Below are 21,147 nucleotides of genomic sequence, written 5' to 3'. Positions count from 1 at the left end.
GATGAATTCAAACTTAGTGACATCGAAGATAATTCCTTTTTTTGAAGTGTTGCCGTGCGATTGAGGTCAATGCCGAGCGTACGGTGTAGCGAAACTACTGCCGGCCTTGACAAGGTATCGGCAACTATGTTGTCACGACCTCAGACGTGTCGAATGTCGCTTGTGAACTGCGAAATGTAGTCTAAATGGCGAATTTCACAAGGAGAGTATTTGTCCGGTGTTGCTTTTAGTGCTGAAATCAATGGCTTGTGATCCGTATATACAGCCCTCTCCGACTCTCTGGTGAGTTTGTCGCTGAGCAAAAAGAAGCAGTGAGAATAGACCCATCAATGTACGTTAACCGTTTACGCTCCTTTGTGAGGCATCTGAGAACTCAACCAACGCGTTTACATACTCGTGCAGCACAAATCTCCCCATTGCTACAATATTGTGACTTAGTTTTTGTTAGGGTTGATCAGGTGAGGAAACCGTTACAGCCACCATACGTCGACCCATACCGCGTTATTTCGCGCCGACCTAAATATTTCGTCATCGACAAAGGAGGTGTTCAAGATACCATCAGCGTCGATCGACTAAAAGTAGCGCACATTGATCCCACCGTATACTCTCTTATCAACCAATCACAAGGCTTATCCACGCCTCCGCTTAACACGAACGACATAGCAACTCAAAAGTCGGATAACTTACAGCCAGTTGTTCATTCTCGTCCTGGTAGAAAAGTGACATGGCCAACGAAGCTGCACAGTTACATATCTTAGTAGCGTTCCTTATCGTGCGTTTATTTTGTTTATGAAACGCTCTACGGGGGGAGTTCTATGGTGATCCTTCCGACCAGCGTACATTAGTACTTTCTTTGTAACTTATCATTACTCAACTTGTACCACTTTCTATCTCTCACTAAAATCTCAGCTTATTCCTCTTCTCTTCATACCGAATAACTTTTGTTTAAATGAACACAAAAAGAAATATGACACAATACAAATTCTGTACCTCGTGAAAGGCGTGTTCCCTTCTTGTTGTGTCGAATTACGCTGGCAGTGAATTAACGAGCGGTGATCTACTTTTCAAACTACGACGGGATAGAAAGTATCTAGGAATATATCAAGGAAGATTCCAGGAATGGGATCGATTTGGATTTATTGTGGTGGTAATAACTAACTGTACCAACGAGCTGTGAGTTGCATCATCTCGCCTATTTTTTCTCACTTGATTTCACTACTTTGAACCGGTATTTGCTCACGTTATCCACTACAAGTTGATTTTGTCGAAGCCACTCTCGGTTGAAGTTTATGGCGTACATGCAGCGATCAACTACCCGCTTGAGGGAAACGCGTTCACAAATATTACCAGACGTACCGCACATTGGTATCTGTCAACGGATATGTAATCATGTAAGAGTCCTGATGCCAACAGACATGAGACGTTACGGAACTATCCACATGTTATTTTCACTAAATTCCAGGACAAACTTTGCTTGACAAGAGTTCCAAGTTACTATTTTACCCACTCACTATCAGTTTCCTTCCCTCTGACGATGTCGATCACGGTAGTGTTCCAATTTTGTTTTGTTGTGCAATTCGCCCCCCCCCACAAATCACCTAATCATGCTCCATTCTGACTGTAAAACTATGATCGTGCCAGACGGTATACCATCCACAAGTTGGGAATAAACCTTATTATTATTAAATTCGCGTTGAGGTTATTCTGGCTTCTCACCCACTGAGACCCAAGTATGGAATGAGTTCTGATGTTGAATGCTTTGAGTCAACGAATTTGTGTGGTGACCCCAAAGGTATGCCTCCACGGCAGCCAGAAACTTATCGCTTATGCACTCAAGACCTTAACATCAATCGAATCTAAAAGGGAACATCAGAAATGATGTTCTGCGAAGGCGTCCCACAAGAAGCTTTATGCTTATCAGTTTACCTAAATGTAAAAGAACAAGCTATTCCTAATCTCGGAGGGATTCGTGTGTGCGTCGTCAATCACCACCAGAAATTGAACACTATTTTATTGGGATTCAAAATTGATATTATTCGCTAGTCCACCGCTGATCTTAGACAGACTGACTGAGTGGTGATGGACGCCCGGAATATATGCAAAAAAAGCTTCATGTATTCCGACCCAGTTGACTAATCACTCGCCATAAACTACATGGACTCTTCCCTCTGGTGTAAGCGGTCAGTTCTGTCACAGCTCGGGAAACGCTTTCAGAACTACTATTTAACAGATACACTCACCCAGTTCTACCAAATTTCAAAAGCTTACGCGGAACAGTCCCTTTAGCTAGTTGCGCAAGGGCAATAGAGTCAAAATGTTCGGTAGAATAGGTTTGTTGCCGCGTTTGATGGCACACTTCAGCCGACAGTACGGGACAACTTTGTCCTCCTTTGGCAATGGCCAGTGATCTTTGCCAATGGTCACGCGGCAGGCACATTCTTTTCCAGCTTGGAAATTTTACGCGGCTTAGGATCGCCCGCCCCAATGGGAAAGGCATTCAATTTTTTCCGGTCCTTTTCACTGCGTTCTCCATCACCTTGGTTAAGTTACTTCGGTCGGATAATGCTACTGGGTGCCGTTGAACTCGGGTTCGTTGGAAAATTATACCATCAGCTTCGTTGGAAGTCCAACCCCAATACACACCATAACCTTTATGCCAAACAAGTGGTTGATGGGATCCGGTGATTCAGGCTTTTCATCTTGCAACTTCCCGCTTCATTCACAATCTCCAGGAGAGGATTCCTATCTGGCTCCAGTCAGTATACCTTCCTTGCAAGCCTTCGGCTTGATATTAGGTGCAAGGCACAATCGGCTTTCGGAGAATAGAAAATCTCGCTAAAAAGACCGTATTTCCAAGGTCAAAATCTCATGGTTATGAATGTCTATGTCTGTTGTCTTTCCTGCAAATCCTGTGAAGGAATGATTTTTCAAGTTGGGCGGACCTCCGATGTCAACAGTCGCCCGGAAATGGAAACTGATTAATTTAATAAAATAGCTTGACTTGCGGTGAAAAGTGAATCACTTACAACAGGCATTAGCCAAGCGGACCGTTTGTTGCGGACGCGAACCTACTGTCGAGGGTTGCATGTTTTGTGAATTAATGTCAACTTTACAATACTGTATAGTGTGGCGTTTTTGTACCTTTATTTTACTTCCATTATAACACTAGGTATTTCATCAATTGCATAATCGTTTTTTGTTTGAATACGAGAAACTACAAAAAACGCGCCCTTGTACAATTTCACATAATACAAGCGTGGTCACGTGCTTCGACTCTCTCTTCTGATTTCGCTCGCGCTTGCAGCGGTCATTCGCGAGTCTCATATACTAACTCTGGTACCCAAAACATTTCAGACTATCTTCGGAATCTATTATATGTGGAAACTGTTCAGAAGAAGACCTCTGGACCAACACTATTGGATTATTGTTTATTCGCTGACCTGGGCCAACGACGAACTATTTTAAAGAGAACAATTGTTAGTGAGTCTGTTCCATCTGACCTATTTATTTTTGTATACCCAACTTAGCGTAATTATTTTTATTACTTTGCCACACACTCCTGGTAAACTGACTTATTGGGTAGCCAGACCACTACAAATTTGGTGAGCCCGAGTATTTCTAGATATTTTTTTTGAAAACTTTTCCTTTCAAATCGTCGTAATTTTACTTCTTTTGCCCGGTAATCATGGAGGCACACTTTGACTCAGCGGAATTAGTCGAGAATGCAATTAGTATACGTTTACCAGAGTATAATCCACGCAACCCAAGGGTATGGTTTCACCAGGTTGAGGCCGTTTTTGCCACCCGACGCATCGCTTCCCAAGTCACCCGGTTTTCCTATGTTGTCCAGCATCTTCCTTGTGATGTAGCAACAGAAGTTGAAGATCTGTTGGAAGATATTCCTAAGGAAAATCCGTATGACGCCCTTCGAGCGGCCGTCATAAGTAGGACAGGGAAATCAGAAAACAAAATGCTGCGGGATTTATTCACCACCGTCGAACTTGGGGACAGATCGCCATCACAAATGCTTCGCCACATGCGCAGTCTCCTCTGCGGCCGTAAGCTAGCAGAGGAGATCATGGCCCAACTATGGCTCGACAAACTCCCACCCTCCATGTCCCACGTCATCAGCGCTTTCGTTGATGACCACAGCTTAGAGCAGCTAGCCCGGATGGCGGATAAGATACACGAAACATACCCCAGTAACTCCGTAAACTCCGTCTCCCGCCCTGCACCCACTACAGATTCCGACCCGCTTCTTGCTTCTATATCGCACCTACAAACCAAATTTGACGCTTTGACCGATCGCCTACAACGGTTAGAGATCAACAGGCATCGACCACGTTCACGATCCAGATCGTCATCTCGTGCCCGTCTCCCTTGGTGCTGGTATCACCAAACTTATGGCCCAAAAGCACGCAAGTGTCAACCACCTTGTTCTTTCAAGCCGCGTTCCAACACCCCTTTAAACACCCCGGCCAGTCAGTAACGGCGACGACTGTCTGTGGCCCTCCTCGCACTAGTCGCCTGTTCCACATTACCGATCGTTCAAGTGGTCTACGTTTCCTCGTAGATACGGGAGCTGAAGTTAGTGTGCTACCACATAAGAATCCACTTCGCGATTCTCCTTCTTCCTCCTTACAAGCCGCCAACGGTACCCGCATCGCTACATACGGCGAACGTTCCCTCACACTTGACCTTGGATTGCGACGTGCGTTCAAGTGGATCTTTCTTTTGGCCGACGTCCAAAAACCCATCATCGGTGCAGATTTCCTGACCCATTACAGTCTATCTGTCGACGTGCGACACAAACGTCTTATAGACACGCTTACATCTCTCTCAGTCAACGGAATTAGTGCCCCAACTTCATCCACAGGTATCCGCGTTATCTTACCGGATTCACATTTTGCTGACATACTTAGGGATTTTCCAACCCTTACTCACCCATGTCAGTACACCCAACCGGTCACTCATTCCGTCGTTCACCACATTCAGACGAGAGGTCCACCTGTCCATGTCAACCCCCGCCGACTCCATCCGGATAAGCTACAAATCGCAAAACACGAGTTCGAACACATGCTCGAACTCGGCATCATCCGCCCTTCATCGAGTCATTGGTCATCACCCCTACATATGGTACCTAAGAAATCTAAAGGTGATTGGAGACCCTGTGGAGATTACCGTTCTCTCAACAACGCTACTATCCCAGACAGGTATCCCATCCCACATATCCACGATTTTGCAAGTACCCTATGCCATACAAACATTTTCTCCAAACTCGATCTCATAAGAGCATACTACCACATACCCGTAGCTCCGGATGACATTCCCAAAACAGCCATCACAACACCGTTTGGCCTTTTCGAATTCACGCGTATGCCCTTTGGTCTTCGAAATGCAGCCCAAACGTTTCAACGTTTCATGGACGAGGTTTTACGTGGCTTACCGTTTGTGTACGCCTACCTTGACGATGTTTTAGTCGCTAGCACCTCCCCAGCTGAACATACAGCTCATCTCAGAGCAGTGTTTGAACGTTTTTCCACTTACAACATACGTTTGAACATTGACAAATGCTTATTCGGTGTTACTAGCCTGGATTTTCTTGGCCACCACATTGACGCCACAGGTATTTCACCATTACCCGATCGCATTTTGGCCTTAGAGTCATTTCCCATGCCCACAACTATCACTCAACTTCGTCGTTTCATTGGTATCATCAACTACTACCGGCGATTCATCCCTCACTGTGCAGATATTTTGAAGCCACTGACCGATTTACTTGGCTCCAAAGAGAAATCTGTTACTTTGCACCCCGCCGCCACTGCTGCTTTCGAAAGAGCCAAGCACGCCATTGCTCAGGCCACAAAGTTATCTTTCCTCGATACTCACGAGAGCACAAAGCTGATTTTGACAACTGATGCTTCGAATGCTGCCGTCGGTGCAGTGCTTCATCAAGTTGTTAACAACACACCTCAACCACTAGCGTTTTTCTCGCAGAAGATGCAGGCTGCCCAAACGCGTTACAGTACTTTTGGTCGTGAATTACTCGCAATTTACCTTGCTATTCGCCATTTCCGGCACTTGTTAGAGGGTAGATCGTTTACCATTCAAACCGACCATAAGCCACTCACATACGCCTTCAACGCCAAGCCTGATCGATATTCACCACGCGAGATACGCCATCTGGATTATATTTCACAGTTCACTACCGACATTCGGTACACTCCAGGTTCGGACAATGTCGTCGCAGACGCCTTATCCCGTCCTGACATAAACGCTCTTCACCCTTCCACGCAGTTGGACCTAGCCAAGCTGGCGAACCTTCAAAACACTGATCCTAATTTTTTGCCTATTCTATCGTTCCCTTCATTTCAAGTCTCTTCAACTCCGTTACCCCTCCAATCCGGAGCCATTTTTTGTGATATGTCTACCGGATCAGCTCGCCCAATCGTACCCGAAGCTTTCCGACGCGTTGTTTTCGACCACTTCCATGGATTTTCTCATCCAGGAATCCGAGCAACCAGGAAGTTGATTAGTGCACGTTTTGTATGGCCCTTCATGAATAAGGACCTGACATCCTGGGCCAAACAGTGCATCGCCTGTCAACGCACTAAAGTAACTCGGCATACGAACTCACCTATTGGTTCATTTGCCGTTCCTGATGCTCGGTTCACACACGTCCATCTCGATATTGTTGGTCCTCTTTCCCCATCAAGCGGTTTCACTCATATCCTTACCATGATTGATCGTTTTACCCGTTGGCCAGTAGCTGTACCCATTTCGGATACTTCAGCTGAAACAGTTGCTTTTTCATTTTTGCAACACTGGGTTAGTAATTTTGGTATACCTTCCACCGTTACTACGGATCGCGGCTCACAATTTCAGTGTAATCTCTTCCGTGAGTTTTCTACACTATTCGGTTTCCATCACATATCGACTACCGCGTATCATCCCTGTTCCAACGGTCTGGTTGAGCGTTTCCATCGCTACCTCAAAGCTGCATTGACTGCCCAAATGAACCCATCTTCATGGTCCTCTTCTTTACCCCTCATTTTGCTTGCTATTCGCTCCACTATTAAGGAGGATCTTCACTGTTCCCCAGCCGAACTAGTATACGGTACAACTCTACGTCTACCCGGTGAACTAGTTTCCCCTTCTGGCGCACAGCCCGAATCACCCGTCACATTCGTCAGCCTTCTGAAACAACATATGGCCGAACTTCGTGCGACACCTACCAGACGATCAACGCGAACGGAGCACATCTCAACCGAACTCTCTTCTACACCATTTGTATTTGTCCGACATGACGCAACGAGGAAACCCCTCCAACCTTGTTACGATGGCCCCTTCAAAGTTATCGAACGTCACTCCAAATATTTTGTTTTAGAGAGAAGTGGAAAGCACGACACCGTCTCCATTGATCGTCTGAAACCTGCCTACATTGAAGCACCTACGACCACATCCAGCAATCCTGTTATTCCAACAACACCCACACCTACCCAAGATATCCCTCCCGCCAACCTCACTCCTTCCACTAGTCGTTCAGGACGACGCGTCCGTTTCCCTCAGCACTTAGCTGATTACGAAACTTAAGTTAGCAACTTTTGATTCGTTACTTTAGTTATTCGAGCGTTTTCCCATTTCATGGTCAACGCTCTAGTGGGGGAGTAGTGTGGCGTTTTTGTACCTTTATTTTACTTCCATAATAACACTAGGTATTTCATCAATTGCATAATCGTTTTTTGTTTGAATACGAGAAACTACAAAAAACGCGCCCTTGTACAATTTCACATAATACAAGCGTGGTCACGTGCTTCGACTCTCTCTTCTGATTTCGCTCGCGCTTGCAGCGGTCATTCGCGAGTCTCATATACTAACTCTGGTACCCAAAACATTTCAGACTATCTTCGGAATCTATTATATGTGGAAACTGTTCAGAAGAAGACCTCTGGACCAACACTATTGGATTATTGTTTATTCGCTGACCTGGGCCAACGACGAACTATTTTAAAGAGAACAATTGTTAGTGAGTCTGTTCCATCTGACCTATTTATTTTTGTATACCCAACTTAGCGTAATTATTTTTATTACTTTGCCACACACTCCTGGTAAACTGACTTATTGGGTAGCCAGACCACTACAATAGAAACCCGGATCCGACTTCGCTGTGTCTTCCCGGGGGTATTGGCATTACACATCTCTAGAGGATACCATTTGCGCTCTTCACAGAGACTTGTGTGTTTCGGGTAAGTCAACAAAACAGACCACCGTCCTCGTGAAAATATATGCACTTAATAGCTGTCATAAAGCAAGAAAACACCTATATGATCTTGAAAGGAGACTGAGCAAGGATGTGGTTTTACACGGGCAGTCTGATCAGGTGCACCTCGCATACCTAAAAAAAGGTATACTGGACGAATGACAAATGCTGCTAGATTGTCAATAAATAAGAAGCAATGGTATTGCCTACACCACCCGGTTATTAACCTAAAATAACCAGCAAAGATTTGAGCCGTTTTGGATGGTGCTGCCAAATGTCATGATGTGTCTCTGATTGGTCTCCTGTGTCATGGTCCCCATTTAACAGCAAAATGTGTGAGCATTATGCTCGGCTTTCGCTTAGGGTAGCAGACATGAAGGATACGTTCACGCATGTCAATGTTGACCGCTTTGATAGAAGCGCCGAAATTCCTGGGAGTTGTTTGAACGTACTCGGGGTGCACAACAGGCGCTTATTTCCTAGTTAAATGTCTGTGAACGGTTTTGTATGACATCCACGTGAAAACAGTGAAGAAGTTTGTGGAAAAGATTGTTATTTCACGTGTTTTCTTCTGCTTTGAGAAAACATGAGGGTCGGGTCATTCCTGCGTCCACCTAGGTAAAAGAATTTTAAAGTGCCCCTAGACGCTGTCGCATTTGGCTAGGCTTTCCTTCGGAAAAGGTGATCTGTGGTTTGCTTTTTTACACCGCCTTCGCCAAACTGCGACCAACATCTTTTTGGGGTTTAACAAAGTGCAAGCACAAATTACGCTATTTTCTAGATACTTCTGGAAAATCTGAGTAACACTACTTTCCTCAAAACAGGATGTTTCGCAAGCCAGGAGACCGTTACGAATTTGGAGACCACAAGTCATGTTTCGCTGTGGAGAGACTTGAGAAATGAATCGCTTTATCATGGAATATTTGACTTATCTCTGGTTTTACTCCTTGTTCACGTTATTCGTCAAATAGCTGTATTGCCTAACCACCGCCTGGTTGACAAACTTCAAAAAAGAACCGAATTCCGAATTTACACATTCTTAAACCAAAGGCCCAATACAATCTCCTCAGAATCTCAGCTAAAGCACGTCTTGAAAACGAGAGCCTCAGCTGGAAAATCCGCCCGAAAAAACTTATTTGCTCAGGTTTCAAAATCTGGGAAACCTTTGCGGGCTAGAAGGACAGACAATCGTAACCAGTGGAAACATCATTGATAATACGGGAAACTGTGACGCATATCCTGCCGAAAGTAACTTGTGAAACGGGACAAGTTTCGCAATGGTCGTTCTGCACCGCTGGGTGTGATCTTCTTGAGCCTCATAAGTGAGAAGGGTGACGTTATTGTTAGTAAGTGATGATGCCGCATTCAGGCACTATATTTCTTAATTCGCATGAAATCACAGGGACGTTCCATCGAAATTCCCGGCCTGTCACTAGCGGGCCACTCAGTTGATAACGGGAACTACAGCTGGTCGAAAAAACGCTAATCATTCCTCCTATAGTTTGCGATATTTAAAATACCCAGCAAGGAGAAAAAGAGCGGCTACCTGTAGTCATCCGTATTTAGGAAAGCAGACGATGAAACATCAGAGCTTATAACGCCTTATAAAGGATATCTGCATTAGTTGATTCTCATTTTCTTACACGTTGCTTGCAGTGCCCTTGAGTGGGTGGGTATAAACAGATTGTTGTACCTCTTCAGGCTTTCAACAGAGAAACTTTCCGAAACACTGGCTGCACTGATGTGGCACTGGCATATCTAGCATTCCTGTACACATTGGCATTTGGCAGGTGTAATGAATTAAATTTCCAGAACTATCAAGCGCCTGAAACCACATAGCTCACGATCCCATAGGGGCCTACTGACAAAAGTTAGGGAACAAAATGTCCACTCATGTAGTGCGGATATACAGATCCGACCAGCCAGATACGACTAAAAATGGTCTTGTGCCGCATGCTGTGATTCTACCAAAGTGTATATATTTTACAAACCTCACCTCGATAAAGTCCGTTAGGCGATTTGGAAGGTTATCTAGCCACCTGGCCGAAGGATTAAGTGTTTTTATTACAAACCTTATACGCCTGTCTATACAATGCTGACCGGCGGAAGAAACGTGATCTTTGCTTGTGCAGGCTTCTGAGCGCCACAAAAACTGTGCAATCAAAACCATCTTTACCAGTAGTCCAAGCCCAGATTTTTCAACTCATGCCCGGGGTTCTGGTAGCTTGTACAATCACACCAGAAATTGTGGTCGTTTGATGCGCTGTGTGATCTGTCAGGACAACCACAGCACTGACGTTCAGATATCTGCAGAAGGCAACCAAGCTTTTCCAATATTGCAGAACCTTCCGACCTGTACCTTTCCTGCTGCGCTTTCTGTAGATATCCCGTGCTTTTGGGTCACTGGGTCTCAAGCGTGGTACTTACCCCTTTTCATCCTTTCCGTTTGACAAGCTTTCGCCTACCATGTCGAAATTTGAAATGCAACGTTACCGTGAAAAAATGATGTAAGCAACGTGCTAGCTGGAAAAGAACAGAATAATTGATTTTCAAAAATGCGCAAACAAAGCGAACAAATCTTTTTTCGGTAAGCCAGTATTGGCACATAAATGGTGATGCATTACTGCGGTAAAAAGGAGTAATGAAGCAACACTGTCGGAAGGGAACTTTTAGTCCAACAACATTTGAGCAATTACTGGGTTAGCCTATTTGGGATAAAACAAATTTGATGGAAAGTGTCACAAGTTCACCCGCAGCCGAATGGCTCCTGCCTTTTCCTAGATCTTCCGGCAAGTGAAGAAATCAAGTTTGTAAACGGGTATTTTTTTAAAGAAAGCAAATGATAATATTCGTGCCTTCTTCTGAGTTACTGTCACAAGTTTTCCAGTCAGCAAAAAAGAAATTCCTCTCAAGTTCCATTCTGCATTCAAACGCTTATGATTACATGGAATTTCTCCTGAACTTCATCACATTACTCCAGTGTATTAGCTACACCATATTTACTCAAGACCAAAAAACTGATCATCTTATGAATTTCAGTTTAATCTTCTCGTGCTCTGTGTGCATCAGAGCTGTAGGGCCAAGGACGGTTAGTGTGCCTTTTTGGGTCAACCCTAAGTGGATGCAAATGAAGGCGCAGCATGAATGTATCCGCACGTTAGGTTGCAAACCGGTGATTGCTAGTTGATAGCTAAAAGCTCCTCTTCAAGTGTCGCTATCCCTGGTTTATTTCCTTCATGCACACAAGGAGATATATACGCCCGATGCGTTTAGTGGAAGATATTACGTCCTCAAATACTCTCTTGTGGTTAGCAGATCTTCTTTAAAAGTTGGGTAATCGAAAAAAACAGTCTTATTAAACTAAAACCCCTTGAAAAGATTAGAGGATTTATCTGTTCCCTTGTGGGAGTGTTCACGTGCACTAGTAGAGCGTGGACTAATTACACGGTCTTGCACTGCTTCACTGGTGATTACTGTTAGTTATAAATTACACCCCGTGACCCTTATCACCACTTTACTTTGTTTCTCAAATCTTAGCATGCTTTACCGAAAGTGAAGTGACGTAAAGTGCAATGTTCTGAGAACAAATTAATCAGCAATTTTCATTCATTCGATGGTCCGGTAGTCCATCGTGGTCTCTGAATGGCATTCTAAGATATAAGTTGATGATCTAAACGACTTGCAGCCATAATTCCGTGCCTTGCATGCCTGCAGCTTCCATGTGTATCCCACATGATTAATTAATGGGAATTACTGAAAAACCCTTACCGTAGTTAATGAGGAACGCAAAACCTCCATTCATCTTGGTTACAGTTGCAGTACATTGAACAGGGTGCATGTTGCATCAGACCAAACTTCTGTATGCCTATCACGGCAAAAAGAGTGTTCTTCCGGAATTGCTCACTTGCATGATTCGAGCCATCCACCAGCATTCCAGAGAACCGACTGAGAGAAGAGGAGCCACAACATCTCAAACCCGCGATCAAACACCCGCATGCTTCTCGAACGACTTCTAAAATACTTGCTTTTCATTGACCCCAAGAAAGCAGGACACTTTGTGCGTAGCCTTCTTTGGGTGGTCAAAGCTTCGAGAATGAATTATAAGATCGTGAAACTAGACGAACCCTGCTCGAATGTCCTGGGACATGTACGAAAAACTGAAGAATCACTTGAAACTGACATAAGATATTATCGCATACTTCACCGCCACATATGTCCAGATAGGATCCAGGATACTCCTCTTCAGGTACAAGGAAAGCCAACTCTGTCTATAGGTTGAATAGAGCTTTTGGATAATTAGCAGCATTTATAGTGGTACCTATGAAACTAATTTATGGATCAAGAGGTAAACACAATCCAGGGAGTCGCAAGTTAGCTTCTTCAGTACGCGAGTTTGGAGGAATGAGAGGTGGTCTCAAAACATGCTATCAAACAACACAAAGCAGAGTTAGGCGTAGGTGTCTGAGCGACAGTGTCAAGCAAAACTAAACACAGCCAGTAAATGCAATGAAGGGTGTGAATTTCGTCTTCTTTGTCAAATTCCTAGCACGAAAATTCTGTGGAAAGAACAAGTCAATGCCAACATTGAGCACTCCAATGGAATGCACACTATCAGTGAGAATACTCATGTATAGGTCCCGAGTCACAAAAATATCCTTAATTTTGATGTCTTTTGCATGCCTGTGATTTAAAAGTTTGGGAACAAAGGATAAAAATAAGTTCAATAAACGCCTGGAGCGGTCCCCCGCTTGATGTTTACTATCACTCGTGAGACGTGCGGCGCCTCGCAGCCCGTCACCCCAGTAAGCGGAAGCTTTTGTTCTCAAGGGATACGTTCCTCGGAGGTTTTAGTGGCGTTAGCATTAGCACACGTTGATTACTGAATTAAAACAATGACGAGGGTGACACAAAAATAGCTGTTGATTAAGCTGGACCAATTTTCGGATAGAGCCTGTACTTTCCTTCTCAGAAATCTAGGATTTTCCTACTGCTGTAAAATCATTGGAACTAATCAGGTCATTGGCCTGGAAGATGTACCGTAATATGAAAGGATGCACAAAATAAAGCTGCGCATAGGAAGTCACACTTGTGGTGAGTTCATCCTGTCAGTGAAGGCAATCTATGCTGAAAAGCCGAGAAGCACTGTACAGCTGTTTCATCCTTATTGGGAATCATCAGCAGGGCGCATCTCACGAAACTCCGAAGAGTCTCGAACCCGCGACCTCCCGGCTAGTAGTTTGAACACTTAACCGTTCGGCCACGAGTGACTGATCAGCAGTGTGATTACCTCGCACTTAGACAGGATATAGCGCCGCTCATCCTTCAATAACGGGATCCACATCATGTGGTCACACATGTTGACTGGTTCCTCGAGCAACGACTTCTCAGATAGAAATCAGATACAAATCACCACAAAAATCCCAAATCTCCTCACTACCAACAAGATATAAGTAGCTCAGTGGAAGAATAAACTTTACCCGATGAGTGAAACTTCTATCTGAGAAGTCGTTGCTCGAGGAGCCAGTCAACACGTGTGACCGCGTGATGTGGATCCCGTGATTGAAGGATGAGCGGCGCTATATCCTGTCTAAGTGCGAGTTAATCACACTGCTGATCAGCCACTCGTGGCCGAACGGTCGTGTTCACACTACTAGCCGGGAGGTCGCGGGTTCCAGACTCTTCGGAGTTTCGTGAGATGCGCACTGCTGATCATTCCCAATAAGGATGAAACAGCTGTACAGTGCTTCTCGACTTTTCAGCATAGATTGGCTTCACATACAGGACGAAATCCCACACAAAATATCCCAAATCTCCTCACAATACCCACCCAAGTCACACTTGTCTTGCTTGGCACACTTGACAAATAATTTAAGGCTTATTTCTCCAGCTAATGCATCCGAACCCTACCCGGAGATGTTCAAGTCCGATGGACTGCGTCCGAATCCACTGATCACTGTCAATGGGAGCAGTTGTCGAGTAAGATAGCAGATGAGATTGTGGACGCGAGCAGAGGTCTACAGTCCAGGATCGCGGTTGGTCAGTAATTACCGGCCCGGTGGGGCGTGGGTGCCAGTTTTTCTGCATGGCTAGTGTAACTTCCGGGAGGCTTTTGTTTTGTGTGAATTGGCTTCAAGATGGTCGAACGAAAAATAAAACAGCCTTTGCGGAACATAAGGTTCTGTCTCTCGTTGTGTGCCTGATCGAATCAGAGCGAGTCAAATAGTGGTATCTATAATGATAATAGGAACGGGAGTCCGTGTTATCGGGGCGGGCTACTACTGAGCTAATCGGGCTTGTCAAGTTTCCCAGGGGTGTCACGAGGTTAGGACTAGGTTGTCTTTCAACTTCCGGGGATCTGGCGGATTCTCATTGAAATTATGAGCCGGTGGCACAGTCACTAATTTCCCCAAGTGTGATAGGCTAACACCAGGAACAGGTTACAACCCAATATGACATTCTGCCTCGACCTCGTATCTCCTTAGGTGAAGGAGGGAGATGCTCTTCTCAGCTGAGAAGTAAGCACGCAACACCAATTCACACGTTCTGGCTAGGTCAATGCAAAAACTCAGCATGAATGCGGCTACCTAGACATTGTGGTACCCACCGATACAAAAATAGCAGCGCAACACCTCCAGATTCCACCTGGGCCCTCACTGCGGACCATTATTATCGGAGCAAGGTGACCTCCTGCACTAGGCGGATCAATGCGAACAACTGAGGAGACCTGAAGCGGACAGCACGAGCGTTTGGCGACTGCCGGCGGATGTCTGAGGGGTGAATCTCGACTCTGTTGCCAGATGTGGATGAAGAATCACTGGAGGCAACCCGGTCACATTGTGGCACCTGATGAATGATTTCAGGTAAAAGATTCCGATCCCAATTTTCGTGAAGGCGCGATTAATCCAATTCACTCTGGGCTGGCAAATCTGTACTATCAGCAAGCCGAAAGTCATCCACTTCATTGTCTATCACTGACAGCGTTCAGCTACCAGCAGATCACAGATGTAAAACAACCCACCACTTGTTGAGGACATTAAATTTTGGTGAGTCTGGTGAGATCGAGAAAACTCATAATTGCACCCAATCTGCAGAAGATTCCGTCCTCATATTTTGTCACCACAGTTTAGCTGGCTCTAAGAATACCAGGGAGCGTTTTCACCATGCATTTATGCTAAGCAAGTGATTTGAGGTTCAAACAATAAAATTCAAGATTGATTTTGTTTCATAGGCTTACAGTTACGTACCATATATCATCCAAATTGAGAATTTATCGAAAAAATGGATAAGAAAATGCTTGTAAGTTGCGTATACAGACCTCCAAACAATGCACAGAACACAAATAAGCGTGCTAGAAACAACACAAGGCTTCGGCACGGGCGGTGTTAGCTTAATATTAGTGTCCGGCTGAACTCTGCCAGTCAGAGGCATCACGCCCTAACAAAGGCCTTTTCTCTCGATTCGCAAAACATTGCGGGACAGCAAGATTGCCCTACAAGTAACAGGGACTATACCATTGTACTGGCGCCATGGGTGAACTAGACACTTTCCGGGGACCCATTGACTTTGAGCAACACTCAAATTGTCCCACGACTGAGGATGAGCGAAAATGCAGTCTTGAGACTTATATTTGCGTTTGTCCTCAGTTGTGTTTGCGCACATTGTCATTTATTCCGAAGCATTTCAAGATTAGATACCAATAGATGATGCAGCACACTTCACGGTAAAACGCGAGTGGTATTGAGGTCCTGAAGGACGTAAATATGGTTGGGCTTAGCCTGAAAACAAACTAGCCGATGGTGACTTGAGGCTCCCGATACGGAATATTGAGTGTCACGTAATTTCGACAATCCTGAATGTCGAAATTCTACGGTACTATTTACACAAGGGTAAGCAAATGCGTAGAACAAACCTCACCTGTTCAACTTCGTGGCGTCAAAAACTGCACAGGTCTGTCACTAACCGATACAATGCAGTGTCAACGTCTGCACTCCAAGCAACAGCGAGCGAATGATGGCTTAGTGGTGCGGCATATAGGCGGAGTAAGCGAACAAGGGAATTACCATGAGGTCACGTTAGAGCCAACATTGACAAAGTTGACACCTGAGATGAGGCAGGAGGTGAAAGGTAACTTAATATCACAGAGAGAAAATCACGTCAAACTAAAAATTCGCGGGAATGTGTTGCGCTTTACACAGTTCTAATGAGTGCTTCCTAACTTAAGAAATCTGACCACTACAACCATAATAGACTAAATAAGCAACCCAAGCCAAAATAATTTCAGTTACTTCAAGTGACATATAACCAAGCTTCCACTGATTCATTCGATCGGAAACGCCGATACCTTTCTATCTATCCGGTTCCTGCATGATGAAATGCTAATGGAATTGAAGGATCTTGGCAGAAAACATTCACTTCATAATCTGGCAACCTGACACAAACATCGAAGTGCCTGGTGGAAATGGTGGAAACGATATAGAAATGCACGCACGTGATAAAAATCAAGCTTCCAGCGGCGTGCTAATTAAGATATCGATAAAAGTCGCGGAAGTCCTGACAGAATCCTCTTTCGAAATCTACTGACCGTGGCAAAACCGGACAATCCTCTTTGACCGAGAACGCTCTCGCAGATTGGCTGGAGAGAGAGCTATGGGCTGTTAACTGTGCGCTTCAGGAAGATCCGTGACATATACCAAATAAATTGTTCTTGACTGAGCACCAGCATGATCCTGCCTAAGTGTTTCAAAAGTTGATATACTGAGAATGGCTTTATAGCTTGGGTCAAGGTGGTCATGTCCAACCCAGGCTCCACCCCAAGGTTCGTTCCACGCAGCACGTCCAACACTCGGATCGGTCCATATAATGCACTCATTATGGAATTTTCCACAGCGCTAATAATGATCACATGTAGAAAATGCAAAGCCCTAACTTCCTATCACAGACCAAGATGCTACAATCCCACATACTTACGTTGGCAAAAAACAGCAACGGAGTGATGGTGAGGGCGCTAGAACCCAACTATTCTTCCAGATTCGACGCAGTGCTAACAATCTGTTAAAAAACCCGACACACTGACCAGCGCAAGCTATCTCCAGGATGAATAGGCAGGCTGACAACCCATCCGGATCCTGAATGTGAATCACATAAAAGCTGCAGCCCGACCGGATCCACAAAAATCCATGAAAATTGGACGCTGATAGTGAAAGATCACTTTGTTTGGTTGGATACCTTTGATACTTGCGAAGGCCTGAACCTGACCTTGAGAAGCCGTGGCTGGCAGCACTAATTCGCTCCAGGCTATCTGGTTCAAGGATGGTCCGATGAGTTTACTAACATAATGCTCTCGGAATTGTGGATAACAGTTGTTGTATGCGGTATGCATTCTCCTTCAAGTTTGAAAACATTTTTACTGTAGCTCAAGTATTGTGGGCGGAAGTGATATCGTCCGTGGGTATTTGGCCAAAGTCTGTCTTTCCTGTCGAACTTGGGGAGAGCGTTACTTGGCTGTTCACGCCTAAAGGGGGATCGGAATACGACACTGACTCTATGATTAGTTTTGAGATTGAAGGAGCCGGAGTTTACCGCATTCAGAAAACGAGATGCGCCGGTCCATTTGAAAAGTATTTCACCTGTACACACAAACCACAGAATGAGGTATCCGTATCATTTACACCAACTGAGGAGATGTATGGGAAAGAGGTCACCATCACATACTACAAGGATACAGAATCTTTATGGGCCAGAACAGCGCCCCCTTTGCTGCGTGAATTGATTCAGGTGAGTCCTCTACTTGAACCGCTTAGAAAAATGACTGGACAATTCTGAATCAAAACAGTGGGATGTAATATGGTCTATCGAATATGCAGGAAGACTCAGGGTTTGGCTTTATATGAAAATGTTCATTGCGGTTTTCGATCAGTATTTTCACCCAGTGGGAAATACATGAGCAACATTTGTTCTGTATGGCAAAGCAGGCACAACTTCTGAGGCTTACCGTTCGGGGCTGATCAAAAGATTCGCATAAGAGTGCACGCTTCTGGCCTGTCGCAGAGTGACCATCGGAGACTGGGTCCACTGATGCTTCACTGGCGTACAACCAGGGACAGCCGTAATCATCACTTCCCGTCGTCCCGTAGTAACCTGAGATGTGCATATAATCCTCTGGATTAAACGTAAGAGGGGCAAACCTTCGAAACTGGATGAAAGTCGCGGAAAATAATTTGATGCCCCAAAACAGTTATTTTTTCATTAGTTTCAACCATCAGTGGTTTACTTATGGTTGATGTCCTTACCGCGGCACGCTCACTTGCGTTTAACGAATTGGAAATTTGCTTCACTGAAGTTTATTTAAGAGCGAATTTGCTCAGATAAACCACAGTGAACCTGTAATCCAATTTCCTAGACGCCAGTAACGATGGCATACAAACGGTGCCACTTGGGAAACAACCCGAGTACTGAATGGTAGTTCGAAACAATCTGAAAGTGTTTTTGCGGGCACACTTAGTGATTAAAGTAGGTCACCCACAGTCTTCTGGCAACTGACAACTTATCTCCGTGAAAACTAAAGACCGCAAACTAACTTACTGGCTTGCCTCTAGCGGATCGGCGTTCGGTTTGAATTTTCGTCGGATATTCGCCTACTCGGAAACTTATGGAGGTGTTCTTCATGAAATGTAATGATTTGCACTCATCAAATCTCCGAACAGCGCTGTGTTGGGGGAACTTGCTGGTGTACGAGTCCTGGAAGCCGCGTCACCTTCCACTAGCTGTGGGTACAGAGTGCGTGTGACTTCTGCGGGCCTATTATAGCTGGACGCAAACTTAGTGCTGTTATGCGAAAAAAAACCTTCAATTCCCGATGTCCTACCATAGAAAGAACCTCAGATTAATACAAGGGCACTTCTGGTTGGTAATATCGTCCGGGAAGCCTCCGATGTATAATCTCATGCTAGCTTGGCCGATGTGAAAGCTTCGTAGTGTCCAGCTTCACCATTGATGAAATAATGATGGAGGAATATCTTTCGAATCCCGTTGTTCAAGTTGTTGCTGATGAAGACCTTGCTGATCTGGAATGTGCCGAGGTCTCCCTCATCCCAGAAGAAGAAAGCGAAGTACAAGGTCTGTCGGATATGCGTATCAGTATCGTCCCATCTTTCGACACGAGTCTTACATTTTCAGAGTGCAAGGTCATGTTTCAGGGTGTGGACTGAGACATCCTCAGGTCTTCGTTGACCGTTGTCTCTTAACCATAACTCGTATAGACTGGTACCGGCGAACCCACTACGAGACGATTAAAAAACGAGTGTTTGGTTGTGCAGCAGAGGCTTCAACCGGAACTGTGGTGGTCCGCCATGTGTTGCTCATGTCAAATCATTTTTCTGTTCTTCGTGTACAGTTCAGAGTGACGCAAGTAGAAAAATGACCAACACCCGTCCTGCTTGAGGGTCTGAAAGTGGCTATGAAAAGTCTAGATACAGTTGATGCGACTCACCTTATAGGATGAGGTCTGTATGCTCAACATGTGCGTGTTCAGAGACGCTAGAAGATACGACTACTAGTTGATGTCACTGGGATGGTTGTTGTGGTTGTCAGCTCCTATTAAGATCGTCTGAACGAGCCTTTGGAGGAACACACCACAGAATGATTGTAACCGCGTGGCGCTAAGTCTCTCTCCTAATCACTTATTATTTTCGACACCATAAGGCTTCCATTATATGGTTGTACTGCAGCAAAGCATCAATGTTGGTTGTAGTTTGTTGACCATGGTGATGATAACGCCGTCCAGAAGTCGATGAGGCAGGTAGCAGTTAGCTTTTGGAACACGATGTGGACTTAATGGCTTGTCAGTGCAGCCTTTTTTTAGCGGAAATTGGTGTCTTTCGCTAGGGGAACATTTATAAGGCGGATGGCAAATATTTTCAAAACTACATTCGATAGGATTATCCTAAAATTCTTGTTATAAACAGGCTTTTCGCTTCTTTCGTGCAAATGTAGAACAGAGATGAAGCAGTTGGATAGAAACATTACCCAGACTGAACAGGGTAACTCACTGAAGTGGTTGTAAGGCATCCTTGCAGGCATACCACATTCAGCAGGGTTTTTCGTCTTTTTCAGTCAAGCGGTGATTTCGGTTGTATCTTCCGTTGGAGGACCACAGTTGACCTCGCACGACGAAGTGAGGAACTCAATGCTGGGCGGATGCCCATGCTGACACGTGCGTTCGATGAACTGTTCGATAAAGTGTTCTACCCATCGGAAATGTTTCCTGCCGGCATCAGAGCGAAATGGCTCTGGTTCGAACCCGACCTCCGCCTCTCGATTTCCCCTGTGTAAGCTTGGGAAACCTGGCAGTATCCCAGCCTTCGTGCTTCCTTCGGGTGCCATGGCAGCTAGGCACTAAAGGGTGTTGCAACTGAATGATTCGAACGATGTTCTGCAGGCTCTTCGACCACCTGCAAACAGGATCACGTGGATATCACTTACTTTGCGTACCCGTTGTAACCAGCTGTGCTAAGGAGACTCCGGCGATCAAAAGCGTTTGGACGCCTAGGGGCCTTGGATCAGAGAGCTTAAGTCTCATAATCATAATGCAAGACCGCTTCTGCGGTTGCCTTGCACACATGGCATCAGCAACATTCTGTTCTGATGCCCCAAATGACGCAAGTTGGCGCATGAAGAGACGACCTTACCGTTGCGTGACGGTTTGCCCACTTACATAATCCATTGAGCTATACTTCGAAGTGTACGTACGACACTCACAGAGCATCTCATACCAGATTTGTCGATGGGTAGAGGTCTGAATAACATGGTTTCCTGGTCCTCCAGGTTGGCAGTTGGAACATATGTGGCGACTTGCTCCTCAAAAATGTAGGCTGCTCTGACGGCCTTAC

At 45.1% G+C, this 21,147-nt stretch overlaps 2 protein-coding genes across 2 annotated transcripts; one reads left to right on the top strand and one right to left on the bottom strand.

The window, feature by feature from the left end:
• Nucleotides 1-8,359: 8,359 nt before the first annotated feature.
• On the bottom strand, nt 8,360-18,925 carry T265_11647 (hypothetical protein; the record flags this gene model as incomplete). Its single annotated transcript, XM_009178356.1, has 3 exons — nt 8,360-8,395; nt 18,252-18,452; nt 18,842-18,925. The coding sequence occupies 3 exons, from the start codon at nt 18,923-18,925 to the stop codon at nt 8,360-8,362; spliced, it is 321 nt and encodes a 106-aa protein (XP_009176620.1).
• T265_15488 (hypothetical protein) lies at nt 17,675-19,250 on the top strand (the record flags this gene model as incomplete). Its single annotated transcript, XM_009178355.1, has 2 exons — nt 17,675-18,034; nt 19,227-19,250. Coding segments are annotated over 2 exons (384 nt in total), but the record flags the coding sequence as incomplete, so codon positions are not given.
• Nucleotides 19,251-21,147: the final 1,897 nt, after the last annotated feature.

This window comes from Opisthorchis viverrini, assembly GCF_000715545.1.
Source record: "Opisthorchis viverrini unplaced genomic scaffold opera_v5_544, whole genome shotgun sequence".
Taxonomy (NCBI): Eukaryota; Metazoa; Platyhelminthes; class Trematoda; order Opisthorchiida; family Opisthorchiidae; genus Opisthorchis; species Opisthorchis viverrini.
Note: the sequence above shows the minus strand (reverse complement) of the source record. Positions and strands in the feature narration are given on the sequence as shown.